General features: G+C 40.8%; 1 protein-coding gene across 5 annotated transcripts in view; it reads right to left on the bottom strand.

Moving 5' to 3' along the window:
• Nme7 (NME/NM23 family member 7) overlaps positions 1-14,531 on the bottom strand; it is a 140,438-nt gene that overhangs the window by 47,138 nt on the left and 78,769 nt on the right. For all 5 annotated transcript variants that reach the window (XM_075988463.1, XM_075988462.1, XM_075988464.1 and 2 more), the window contains 2 exons: positions 12,769-12,837; positions 9,754-9,855 (listed from right to left, as the gene is read on the bottom strand). In XM_075988463.1, coding sequence (XP_075844578.1) covers positions 9,754-9,855; positions 12,769-12,837 — 171 coding nt within the window. The remainder of the gene's footprint in view (positions 1-9,753; positions 9,856-12,768; positions 12,838-14,531) is intronic.

Below are 14,531 nucleotides of genomic sequence, written 5' to 3'. Positions count from 1 at the left end.
CCCTTATGCTACTAAGGTTTTAGAAATAATAAAACAAAATACATTTTAAATGGACATGTTTTATCTCGATTCCGTGACTTCACCTTCAGAAACAGAGTTGAAGGTAATAATATAAACTTGTGCAAACATTCAGATGTCTCTGACATCTACATAGATGAATAAAGATGAAAAATCAGCTACAGTGGGAAGATGAGCTAAGCTCCGTGCTGAACACCTACACTTAAATAGCTTTTTGTTTTCTGAGACAGGATTTTTGTGTGTCACAGCCCTGGCTATCCTGGAACTCACTCTGTAGACCAGGCTGGCCTTGAACTCAGATCCACCTGCCTCTGCCTACCAGCTGCTGGGATTAAAGGTGTGCACCACCACAACCTAGTTTTTTAGCTTTTAATATCCACTTAATATACAACTCCTTGGGGGGGGGGACTTGCAAACATGTACATGTGTGCACACAAGCATGCTTGTGTATGTGTGGGCCTATATGTGTGTGTGCTCATGGAGGCCAGGGACCAAGCTTGGGGAATATTCTTCAATCCATCCAGACTACTTCTCTTTAAGAAGGGTCTCTCACTAGCCGAGAGCTAATGAAGAAGGCTAGGCTGCCTCATTAACGATCTACCTGTCTCCACCTCCCTACTCCTGGAATTACAAGACCATACTATCACACCTGGCTTTTCTTACATGAGTTCTAGGGACTGAGCTCAGGCCAAAAACACTTTACCAAGACAGCCACTTCCCTAGCCCCACATAAGTATGTTTAATAAAATTAGTGCAAAACTTATTAAGTGGGTATTATAAAACATTAGTTATTGGATGATACTTTAATCTTATTTTTAAAAATACATAAACATAATAGTCAAAAACCAAAATTAGAGTGTTTATTTTTGAAAAGAAGAAAAACAAGAATGAGAATCAAGTTTTGTTTTCTTGAGTCTTAGTTCTTTTCCATAATTTTGCTCATCTGGGGAGTGACCTGAACTAGCTGACATGAACTACGTGGCTGGCCAACTACGACAGAATCTGGGAAGGAAACAACACAAGCAAACACGCTTCTTTCCATCTCTCACAGAACAGAGAAGACCCCTTCGGTTTCTGTTGTTTGAATTCACTTATGAGGAATTAGGTTCACAGAGAGATTTGGAAGCCTGGGGAGAGAGCAATACAAAAACCACATAGGTCAAGATGACTCACTCCAAAATATAGCATGTGGTACTTATACTTCCGGGAAAGCAAGGCCGCTACTCCTCTTAAAGCAAGCAGAAGATGAGTGCAGTACTGTGTAGACACTATAGGACTGGCAGTCAAGGTCCGCAGTCAGCATAGTCCCCAGGAGCATCTATAATGTATACTGTTCTGGGGCAGAAACGGACACAACCATGCTCTTCCTTCTGAACAAGGAGCGTTGGTTTCCTGGCTGCTGTTAAAGCCCATGAATGCATGCTCATTGCTTGCTGAACTCTTCCTGCCCACCTTCAAGTTCAACCAAAGGGAGAAGAAAAGATTTGACAGGATTTATGGAAGTATCTGTTGATCCTCCATCTTCAAGATATGTTCAAAACCCCAGCAGACGCATGAACCCTGACATTGCTTTTTCTGTCCATAAAAACTTTTAATTACTTTATCAAGTAAGCACAGTAAGACATTAATAACTAGAATAATACCTAAAATTATAGTAGCCTACTATAACAAAAGTCATACTTCTAGAAGTTTCCATGTATTGTTTTTGGACCATGGCTGGCAATGAATAACTGAAACTGTTGCAAACAAAACAGCAGCTAAGGGAGACAGCTTATGCATAACGCTTGACTTTGAAATGACTTTACCATGGCTAGCTTTAGAATTTATTGGGAAAACTATTTGTCCTTGGAGTTAGACTGCCCTGAACAAAGGAAAGAGTCGGAAAAATACTAGACAATTTGGGTAATAAGGTTTTTGCTTTTAAGTCTGAGTCTAGAAAAAACAGAAGTAGACATTATTTAAATACATCTCATCTAATCTGCTATTTATCTAAAAAATAAGGTAAAGTCCATTTCCACTTTATAAATTGGGGAGAAAAGACACAAGACACCTCAGTCACTCATTCATATTTATTGTCAATTTTTATGTGAAGTGTGTTGAGCCTGGGTTTTATTTAAAATGTAAGATATCTTCTTAAAGTACTTTAATGAGAAGTACAGACTTCTTTCATAATATGAATAAGCAGTTCATAGATAATGAGTAAATATTTTCATTATTTTTGAATTAAGTTGAATTAAGATTAAAATATCATGATTTTAAGTAACTACATAGAAACAATGATTTTTCACTTATTATCTGGTATTAACAAACAAAAAAAATCCACATTCAAAATTAGAAAGGATCACATATGCCTACAGGGTCACATTTGAGGGCTCTTAAAGGCCTTCTCTTTGGCCTTGGAAGTGTCTGGACTGTCCCATCAAGATATAAATAAAGTGCCTTACTGACCACATCCTGAGAACATCATGGTTCAGAATTATTCATCCTAATAGTAACTGAGCCTGGATTCAAACCTGGCACTGGTGTGGTTGGCTTTTTACCCACAAATAGACTTGTAAAGTGACGGGCTCTTTTGTATCTCCAATTGGTCATTTCCCAGAGTCTCAAAAAGGTTTAAGCATATTTCCATTCATCTCAATGCCCAGTCTACTGTCCTAAGCAGTGCCCCTGGGAGACGACACTTGAAGCTGACAAACAGCACGTGACTGTTAGGGAGATAAAGTCGGCGCATGTGCGCCAGCCTCCTGGGATTCCAAAACGCTAGCAGCCCCTGCTGGTGCTGTGGCCCTTCCCAGGGTGCACTGCTCCAGGGAAACTGTAAGTCCTGCCTTCTGAATGTCAGAGGGCCACACATCCGACAGGAATATGGTTACTCCAAAGTCTTTTAGGACAAAAGCTGCTATGATTTTTTAACAATGGAAAGAAAATTAGGTACCTTTTTGTGGTGCCGAATTGAACTTGGGGCCTCACTCACAGTAGGCAACTGCTCTATCACTGAGTTACATTCTCAGCCTCAAAGGTCCTAAGCTGTTTAACGTGCGTTATTTAAGATTAGTTAAAAATATTAATAAAGAAAAAATACAAAGAATTACCTGGACAAACACTCATTCTTTCCAATATATATATTATGTGTTAGATACCAGATATCTTTAAAATATCAGCAAGAAAAGACAAAACTCCTTTCCTTCCCCATGTTTATAGGGTTAGCAGGAAATGAGAGTGAGTATCCAGTAGGCAGCCAGTGGACAAGGTGCAGGTGCTGACCCTTTTCACAGTGAAACACAAATCACAAGTGATGAAGAGTATGAGAACGTCGTGACTGTCGTGGAGGTAGGCGGTGAACTAGGTCTCTTAGAGAACGGCTTATTGAAACATAAATACTACTATGCGCAAATAATGCACCAGCCGGGATTCCTGCCAAAGCATTGCAGATGATGTGTGGTTGGTGCATTGCTGCTGCTAAGAACTAAAAGTGCCCTGAGAACGCCCTCCTAACTGCATTCCATTCTTCATGCTACCCTTGACTTCTCCTAAGGGAAACCATTGTGACTCAGAAGACAGTTGTTGCTTTTGAACTTGTGGGAAAAGGACTCTGAATGACCGTGTTTATGGTCCATTTTAGACAGCCATCTTTTCCTCACCCCCCATACCATGTCCCCTTCCACTGTACTTACTTTACCTGTTAGGTAGCTATCCTGCCAGTAAAACAAAGACTGCCAGACAGTGGATTGTGTCATCTCCCCAGCACCACCGCATCCTATGGACTAGGAGTGTTTGACATATAAACAGCACTAGGTATAGTGCTGAATCAATAAAAGCAATAATTAGGAATAAGTTCTAGAAAGGAACAAGTTAGAGAATCACTAGGATATTTCAGTTATTAACCAAGCCTTGTCTTTACAGACTTTTTTTTTTTTGAAACAAGGTCTCATGTAGCATAGGCTAGCTTGAATTCAATGTGTAGTGGAGGCTGGCCCTGAGCTCATGATCCTTCTTCCTCTGCCTCCCAACAGTGGAGACTACAGACGTGTGTGCCACCATGCCTGATAACATTAATATTTGCAGTGGCAACTATTCGAGGCTCAAGGAAAAAGACATGTGCTCTGCACCAGTCTGTGCTACGGCAGAGGCCAGTGAGTGGCAGCCAATGAGTGAGTGACAGCACCTCCAAGATTCTGACGTCACGAGGACTCTGCTGCTCTGCGTCACACGTGTCTGTATTCCAGCTATATGCCAGACTCTCGTGTCTAGAGATTGAAGGGCTCAGGATGGAGCCCCTCGAGTATTAAGAGCCTTTGCTATAATGCCATGCTCATTCCTAACCTAACAGAACAGTCTGATGGAGATGCCTGACTGTACAGAATGATCCAGAGATCTGTGCAGATTTATTTATGCGCTGTCTCCTTGTAGATAAAATGGAGCAACAATAACATCAGTAAATAATGACGTCTGTATCTCACTGAATCACTGTTAGGACTAAATGAGGTACTTTATACTCTGATTTACAAACTAAAAAGAATTTAAATATATTATTTGTTATGAGCTCAGTAATCTTATTATCTATTACAGTGATCCATCTAATATTTCAAACTAAATTTTCTAATTTTACTACCTATATGCTATCTGTTTTAGTTAGGGTTTTTATTGCTGTGAAGAGACACCAAGACAATGGCTACTCTTATAAATGAAAACATTTAATTGGGGTGGCAGCTTACAGTTCAGAGGCTCATCCATTATCATGGCAGGGAGCATGGCAGCATGCAGGCAGATATGGTGCTGGAGAAGTAACTGAGAGTCCTACATCTTACAGGCAACAGTAAGTAGACTGAGACACTGGGCAGTACAAAGCCTGCCCCCACAGTGGCATAATTCCTTCAGCAGGGCCATACCCACTCTGACAAGGCCACACTTTCTATAGCGCCACTCCCTGTGAAATTATGGGGCCAATTACATTCAAACCACCACACTATCCTTGACCTGAAAGGGTAGATCCTCATTTCCCCTTGGGGAAACTCATTCTGTAAGATTTGCCCACTTAGATCAAAACCCCTGTGAAACCTTGGTACTGACTCCAAAGCACCAGAACCATTCATTTTTTAAAAAGTAGTCTTATTCTACTTCCCGAAAGGACTTATCCAACTCTCCATTTATTTTCCATGGCCTGTGAGCTTCTATTTTCCTTCTTATAAAAGATTACAAGAAATATCTAGCATTGTCTTGACTACTACTAGATTTTAATAAATAACTGAGTTGGTTTTATTCAATTTTGAACTTATGCCTGTTGAAGCTCTTAAATATGAGGAGTCCCTTGAGCCAGTCTGTTCTCTTTATAGATGATGTACTTCCAATGGAAGTCTCTTTTCCTCCTTAAAAGACACAAAATAACAGGGGTAAATATTATAAACAAAACAGTTTCCCATGAATTTTCTGATCCACCATGGGATTCTTTTATATGATCAAAACAGGAGCCCTGTAAACACACTGTGCTGGTCTGAATAAGAATGCCCCATATAGGCTCATATATTTGAATGCTTAGTTATCAGGGAGTGGCACTATTTGAAAAGGATTAGGAGGTGTGGCTATGCTGGAGGAAGTGTGTCACTGGGGTGGACTTCTGGATCAGGATGTAGCTCTTGGCTTCTTCTCTAGCACCATGCCCACCTGCCACCATGCTCTCCACCATGATGATAATGGACTAAGCCTCTGAAACTATAAAGCAAATCCTCAATTAAACACTTTTCTTCATAAGAATTGCCTTGGTCACACACAGTATATCTTTACAACAATAGCATAGGAACTAAGACACATGTGTTACTAGTGTCAGAAAAATTATTTTAGCATAATGTCTGATTTTTATTGTTCCTTAACAAAATAAAACAATGCAGTTTACTTAAAGAACAATAATTATTATTCTAACATTTTTCTTCCAACTCATTTCTTAATTCTCCACATTCTAATCTGGGCAATGTGAGTTGTCCTAATCTCACATAATTTTAGCTTCACTGGAACTACCACATGCTCTTCTGAATGAAGAAGGTTCTCACTCCAAAGGCAGCGGTTAGCACGCCCTACCTTACTCAACCACACTTGTGAAATCAAGATCTAAAAGCAAAGTCACCCCCAAGCTCATTCAAGTCTTCTCAGCCTGCCGTGCGGTGCCTCATGGCACATTCCCGAAGAACTCAAAAAAAGCGAGGAAAATTGGCTGGTAATGCTTACGGCACACTAGGCACTGTTCTAAGAGCATGACCACATTAGCTGATGGAAGCGTCGCACAGCTTTTGTTGTTCTTGTTGTTTAACTGATGAAGAAACAAGGAGCACTAGCTGGTGGCTCTGCTTCCCAGCCCGACTACGAAGCAACTAGGCATTATGCCCTTTCTCCTACTCTTGACCCCACAGAAGCCAGACACGGGCCACTTAAATGTGTGAGACCCCGCTATTGCTCTGACAGCCTCTCCAATGGCTCCCCACTTACACAGAGTAAAAGCTGAAGCCCTTCAGTTGCTTACTATCCTTCCCGTGTCTTCCCCCCACTTCCGCTCTCACCACAGAGGCCTCCTGGAGCCTTCTAACACATCAGGGGTACTCCAGCTTTGGGGTTTGCTGCTCCCTCTATCTGGATGCTAAGAGACTTTTCCTTACCTCTGTCAACTCTGTAACCTTGCCACCTTTCTCATTCTTCCTTTCCTGGCAACGCTATATCTCATCTCTGCATTGCTTCCCCCCACAGCACTTGGGACACACAGTGTATTATACTTTTTAGGGTCTGTTCAAGGTCTGTTCCTTCCAGTAAACTGTAACTTTTACGATGGCTCAAGGGCTATTGCCTGGTCTGTTAACTGCCATATCTGCAGTCTAGGAAAGTACTGAATGTATGAGAGGGCCTTGCAAAATACTTGGCAAATGAAGAAGGAATGACCCCACCCAAACAACCAATTAATTACCATAAATAATGTGATATGAGTATGAGAGCTGGAGCAGAGGTCAAGAGGATGAACGAGAAGGATTTGCTGATGTATTGGAAGAGATATCTTAGAGGACTGGGCCAGAGGGAAGGGAAGACACGGCTAGCAAAGGAACAAGGTGTAAAATTTCCATGGGCTAAGATAACTTTTTCTAATTCCAGAAATGCTTACTGGAATTCTGCAGATCTCCTGTTTTCTAGGGCAAGGATTCTAAATCTCGCCTTGTCCTAACAACCTCATTTTGAAGTCTGTGAAGTTTTCCCAAGGCCAATGCACAAATATGTAGGATTGATATTCAAATACTTTAATCACATTTTGTGATACCGTATAATACATGTACTTATTAAGATCTAGTATCAGTTCATAAACAACAAAAATGAAAACCCCAAAATGAAAACCCACAGTGCAGTAATCCAAGTACACCTTCTGGAGGCAAGATCCAAGAACTTGAAAGTCTCCAAGCTAAACCATGAGACTGAGCTTCTGAAAGAACAGGAACTTAGCTTAGCCATTTTCATTGGCCCCAGTTCCAGAACCTAGCAGCTTGCACATACTACTCCAACGAGAAATGTTCACTGAATAAATATCTGTAAGAGAAGCAGCATGGTTTTCCTTCTAGTACTGTCTTGTCTATGGGTACCCACGTGCTCACTCCCCAGGGCTTCCTCAGTGAGCACTTCCTCTGCTGTGCCTGCCTGCACTTGAGCACCGTGAGAAGGGAGGAGCTTGCTGTAAAGTGATGCTTTTGCACAACTCGAATCACACCCTCTCCCACCGCTTCCGTTCAGATGCCATGCTCTACAGTAAACTCCCTTGCTACCCATCCTTAGGCTGGGCTACCTATGCTAAAATTCTCGGTTCCCATTTCACTTCGCTGAAAGCTCTTTGAAATTTCTGTTCTCCCCCCACCCCCGAAGGTTGACCTCAAACTTGCGAGCTCAAATGATCCTCCTACCCTAGCCTTCCACGTGTTCCGGCTACCATGGGCACCCCTTTGTCTAGTTGAAGCTTCTATCTTTACATCCACAAGTGCCAGTACTGGTTCATATTTACTGTGTTTATGAGAGAATGAAACAATGACAACACTTAATTCATTTCTTTTTTGTTATTTCTATTTCTCTAATTTTTCTTATTTGTCAGCTGATCATTCAGATTCTAATTTTCTCAAAAATGAACAAAAGCCCCATTTGGCTATCAGCAGACATTAAAATCAACAAAATGGCTTTCTCCTCCGGTCAGTGGTGTCCTTTCTTGACTTCTCAGGCTTGACACTGAGAAGAAACACACATCAGCACCACGCTCTCCCAGACTTCTCTGCACTAAGCATCGCCTTTCACAACCCATGTATCATTTCCAGCCGTTCTCTCCAAAAGATACAAAGGAGGCCTCGCTGGATTTCTTGATTTTTGTCAGGTCTGTTCCTTTTTCACGTCTAGAATCCCTTTCTTTAATCTCTTTCAATTTAATTTACTTCAGTTATACCAAAGAAACAATTCTGTAATAATTCTTAAAATTGAGTTACATATAAAGAATTTTCCTCTCTCCTTATATATAAGAATTATATTTTCTACCTTATTTCCTCTACTTAGGAAAAGACTTATTTCCCCAGGCTTCCAAAGATGCACTTCACCGAAGCCAAGGAAACAATCTCGCTGTGGACCACACCGTAGCCAAGGAAACAATCTCGCTGTGGACCACACCTTAGCCAAGGAAACAATCTTGCTGTGGACCACACCGTAGCCAAGGAAACAATCTCGCTGTGGACCACACCGTAGCCAAGGAAACAATCTCGCTGTGGACCACACCTTAGCCAAGGAAACAATCTCGCTGTGGACCACACCTTAGCCAAGGAAACAATCTCGCTGTGGACCACACCTTAGCCAAGGAAACAATCTTGCTGTGGACCACACCGTAGCCAAGGAAACAATCTCGCTGTGGACCACACCGTAGCCAAGGAAACAATCTTGCTGTGGACCACACCGAAGCCAAGGAAACAATCTCGCTGTGGACCACACCGAAGCCAAGGAAACAATCTCGCTGTGGACCACACCGTAGCCAAGGAAACAATCTCGCTGTGGACCACACCAAAGCCAAGGAAACAATCTCGCTGTGGACCACAGGAAGTTCTCGGCCCTTCACTGTTGCCTTCTCGCCTATGATGCGACCTTTTCAGACCCTTCCATGTTCCCCGCACCTCATGGTCTTTATACCCTTCACGTCTTTATTCCTCTATCATGGCTGCCCTTACCTTAGTTGCTCTCTTACCACACAATTCTTCAGCACGTGAGTTTGCCTCAACTACCAATTGCTTGGTCTTTATTTGTGGTTTCCTCTGTAGGTCTAATTGTTCTAGAAGCTCTGCATAAATGTACTTGTATACCACTGCTGTAGCCCACTTAGACAGCTTCAACTGCTCATATTTTCTTATGCTTCTAGAATAAGGCCCTCATTTTGATATTTTTTATATTTAGTTTTATACCCTTTCTATTTGAAAGGATAATACCTCAGAAAATTTTATTTTAAAATTTAAGAAAATTACTTACCTTGACTCTTATTTAACAAATGGAAACAAAACAGTGTCATAATAAGTAATACTTTGTTCTCTATTGTCACTAGGCAAATAACTATTCTTTTATAAAACACTATTTTGAACAATTTTTGTACTTTCACTTTTACATAATTTATAAGATAAGAAAACTAAAAACTGAACTTGTTAAAATGTTTAGTTAATTCGTGACACAAAATAGGGCAATAGTTTAAAGACTTACTGGATCAGAAGGTCCACAGAATTCTCGAAATGTCTTTGTAGGATTGTTCTGTTGGATCTCCATTGCCACACAAGAGCCAGAGCACATTTCTGTCACCATGTCCTTTGATAGACAATGTAAGAGAAAACAGAAGAATTAACAGAACTGAATATTTTACCCTGATTCTTAGTTGCACGACTTCTCCACTATTTCCAATCTGAAAATGGCCACCTGTGAGGTTGTTCCCATCTGTGTTCTGGGCGTTTGCACTTCTTGAATGACGGCCACCTTTGCGTCAAGTGTTTGTCTCATCCCTGCATCTCCCAGCACCCCTGCATCTCCCAGCACCCCTGCATCTCCCAGCATCCCTGCGTCTACCAGCAACCCTGCATCTACCGGCATCCCTGCGTCTCCCGGCATCCCTGTGTCTCCCGGCATCCCTGTGTCTCCCGGCATCCCTGCGTCTCCCGGCATCCCTGCATCTCCCGGCATCCCTGCATCTCCTAGCATCACTAGCACTTTAAGGCCATGCTTTGCCTCCTCTCATCACCTAACATCATTTCTAGCACGTCTTCCTCAGATCCCCTCTTTCTCTCAGCACATCTTCATCAAACTAATATTCCTAAAATAGAAATAGTGCTGTTTCTCCTGGAGGACCTTTAAAGGTCTATAATGTGGTTAGCAATAAGGAATAACATCTAGAAGCTTGAAAAAAATAGAAAAATAGAAAAAACTCATTTCTGTGTATCAAATAGTAGGGGCCAAGGGACCGTGACCCTTGGGAAAGGGGAGGGGGAAGTGTAGTAAGCCAGATGATTCTTCCACCTTGCTGCATGAAAACATCAGCAGACAGCAAAGTACAGCAGTACCCAGCATTCCCACAATGCTATAGAGACAAAGGCTTTAGTTAGGGAGCCCAGCAGACAGTATTTTCAGGGTATAAAACAAGAGAACTCTATACCCTACTGAAGTACATTTGAACGCATTGGCACAGGAGACCACTTCCTAAATGTAACCCTAGCAGCACAGACAGAGAGAAACAGGTAATAAATGGGACCTCCTGAAACTGAAAAGCTTCTGTAAAGCAAAGGGCACTGTCAACAAGACAAAACGTCAGCCTACAGAATGGGAAAAGATCACTAACCCCACATCAGACAGAGGTCTGATCTCCAATATACAAAGAACTCAAGAAATTGAACACCAAAAGAACATATAATCCAATAAAAAAAATGGAGTACAGACCTAAACAGAGAACTCTCAACAGAGGAACCTAAAATGGCTGAAAGACACTTAAGGATATGCTCAACATCGATGTGAAATGGTATGAGGAAGAACAGGATCAGAGAGAAGCACGTCTCACAGCGTCTGGAACACTCAACACAGAGAAGCACTTTAGATAAAAGTGAAAATGAATGCAGACTTTGAGGAAGATCAACAGGTGGGGTTTCTGAGATGAGTGAAGGCCAGCAGCAGAGTCATGCTACACTGGACGGTGGTGAGACATGAGGCTGGCTTATGCCAGGCCACACTGGCCCTTTTAATGACGTTGGTGCATTTATAATGCACAGAGCAAAACTAAAATGACTAATCATAGGACATATTTAAATATTATCCCATACGCTGTTATCCTACCCAATGGAAATGACACAGTTAGAAGAAAGGGCTTCATTAAGTAATGTGATACATACAACCCTACCCAGTAGAATCCTAAGCGCACCCCAAAGCTGCTTTGCTATTTTTTATACATAATTATGTTAGATTTGATTTTCTTTTTCATGCTATTAAAGTCCTGCCTACACATAAAATGCCAAGCTCTCAGTCTGAAGAGATATCAAACACATTTTCTGAAAAGGAGAAAAAAATCTACCTTTCTTCATTCTTCCTTCTTTGTGTCTCTCAGTTTATGCTACTGTTGGCAGCAGCCAGTATTTGGAACAGCAGGTATATAGACTATTCCAAATGAGCAAAACAGAAGGACGAACAGACACGCAGACAAAGACACTACAACCAAACACACGTGTTCCTTTAAAACTTAACTCAAAATGTTTTGGTCTCCCAATTTTTAGCTAAGAAGAAATTTTCTAAAAACTTGGTTGTTTACCTTTTAAAAAGAGTCTTTGGCTGACCTAAGACAGTCAGTTGCACATGGAATGGTTCTTTAATGTCTGTTCTTACTAGGCTTCAACTTCAATGAACTGACATCATGTGCCTTCATCACAAAACCGTAGTCTATAGTGGATGCTCAATCAGTATATGCTGGTCTCATGATAACAGAATAAGGTCAAAATTATCCTTTTAAAGACAATTTTGAAGTAGGTTTGAATGTAAGTATAAAAATCAACAAAAATCCACTATCAAAGACTACTACTAAACTAAACAGTAACAGAAACAACAGCCACAGCAGCTAATATTCACCAAGTACTCTCAATGAAGAGATCACGTTACATGATTTGTTGGATTAATTCTTACAGCCATATTATAATATTGCATCATTTTCATTCTATACATAGCCTAATAAAAGCTTTAAAAGATGAAATAGCTGGAGGTCCTAGGAACTGAACTCGGCCCACTAAATAGCAGCAAGCCCTCCAAACCACTGAGCCCTCTCTTCAGCCCCATGCTGAGTGTCTTTCGTTCATCTGTCAATCACATTTGCTCTTTTAAGAAATAACCACTTCAGATTCTTTGTATTTTCTTCTCTCCCTCATTCCTTTTTAATCTTTTTTTTTTCTGAGATAGGATTCACTAAGCTGCTCAAGCTGGCCTTGAACTCCTGATCCTCCTGCTTCTGCCTCCCAAGTATTAAGTACAGTCATACACCATTACTTGGTTCTTTGTTCACTTTAAAAATTAAGTTAACTGTCATCTTGCTATTGAGCTGTTTGAGTTATTAGTAGGTTTGGATATTAATCCTTTATCAGATATATAGTTTATAAATCATCGTTAAAAATACGTTCAGTAATTATAAGATTTCCAAGATTGGAAACACACACATTACTTTCAGTTGCATTAGTTTACATTTATTTTGATACTTACATTATAATCAGGCACTACGCCTTTATAAACTTCATAGAATTCTTCAACATTAACCCGATCCACATTGAACTACATTAAAAAAAGAAAAAAGCAAGTCAAACAAGGGAGCCGGACTTCGCACTCAGTATTTATCATTCCTTGCACACATACTTTAACTTTTTGCTGTGAGGCATCTTTCCCCCACACTAGTCTTGGAGACACTATGAAGCCCAGGCTAGCCTTGAACTTGTGACTGCTCTGGCTCAGCATTCCAAGAGCTGGAATTCCAGCTACTTGCCACCATACCTGTCTTCCTCTTTTAACTTCAAAATGTAAATCTTGAATAATTTATTCTTAGAAGGAGAAAGTATTATTAAAGGTTTTATGCATGTACCATCTCATAATTCTCACAATCCTATGGCATAAGTACTTAGCATGTTACTGCTAGGACTTAGGGGCACTAGGAGACCTCTCCAAATTGCCGTCTGTCAGTCCAGGAATCTGATCCCAGTGACCACGCACTTATTCACTACTCTACAAGGTTTAGAATGACACCCTATTCTTGATAGGGTTTCAAAACAGGTATTGGCAGTATAATGCTGTTTACTGGAAGATTAGACATAAAAAAAAAGAATGTTGCTAAGCATGGGTCCTTCAAAGCATATTGAGAGAATGGAAAGCTATACTATTGCCCTCCCAAGCATTTGGAAAAATCATTAAAACTGGTTTGTAATAAAGCACTTAGACATGTCAGCAGGACTTCCTTCTAGACATCAAATCAAGTGTGACTAAGACATATGTGCTTATGAAACACAACCTAACAACTTCTTATCAAGGTTGGCTTTAAATTCAGTTAGGAATAAAATTTTATGTTTAACAGTCTCACCGATTAAAACACCAGTTTAAAGAAAAGGCATCTGAGCCCCAATTTTACCTCCTTTGCTGGCCTCTCCTATTGCCAAGGCTGCAGCTCACTGAGAACTGCTAATCTACACAGTCAGCAGCTCAGGTGGAAGGAGTGACTGCAATGGACAGCATGACTATTATAGGGAGGGGGTCGGTTTGACTTAAGTGTTTTCTGCTATATTCATTCAACTTTTACCACTAGTACAAAAAAATGTGACATTCAGTATAACTTTAATAAAGGTCTATTTAATCTACAACACAACCCACAGTGGCAAATACTAACATTCCCATGGCCTATAAGAGAAACTGAGGTTAAGGATGCCTGACCAGGGTCAATGCCTAGAAAACTGTTGACCCTAGATTCTGAAAATGCTATCTCTGACTCTAGACATCAACAATTGATTGCATTTACCATGACACTATAAGGCCCCCATCATAAGTTCATATTTATCATATTTATAATGATTTCTTACCAGAGATTAGAGCACAAAGGTATCCACTGCTACCAAAATATGTGTTATGGCTTCAGTCACAGACTTTCTGAGATTGTCTCAGGAGGCAATTCTAAGTGAGTGTGGGCTTGAGGCTTTAAGAGCCACAGGGGAGAGTAAATACATTAACACTTGGGGGACAGTGTAGAAATCAGCCCCACGTTGGGAGTGCCAAAGAATCTGAGCTCACATCCCATTATTCCTTCACTGTTTGCTAAGAAACCTAGAACACAGGATGCTCACTGACACACCTCACCTTGATTCTGTTTGCCATTTGTAAGACGAAAACAGTCTTGCTCCCTACTTCTCAGCTGAAGTTCTAAGAAACGAAGAAACTCCGAAGCTTAAATCAGGTTTATCAATATACTGAACGTTAGTATCTCAGTG

This window comes from Microtus pennsylvanicus, chromosome 10 (genome assembly GCF_037038515.1).
Source record: "Microtus pennsylvanicus isolate mMicPen1 chromosome 10, mMicPen1.hap1, whole genome shotgun sequence".
In the NCBI taxonomy this organism is placed as follows: Eukaryota; Metazoa; Chordata; class Mammalia; order Rodentia; family Cricetidae; genus Microtus; species Microtus pennsylvanicus.
The sequence above is the reverse complement of the archived record's forward strand: the minus strand, read 5'-3'. Positions and strand labels throughout refer to the sequence as shown.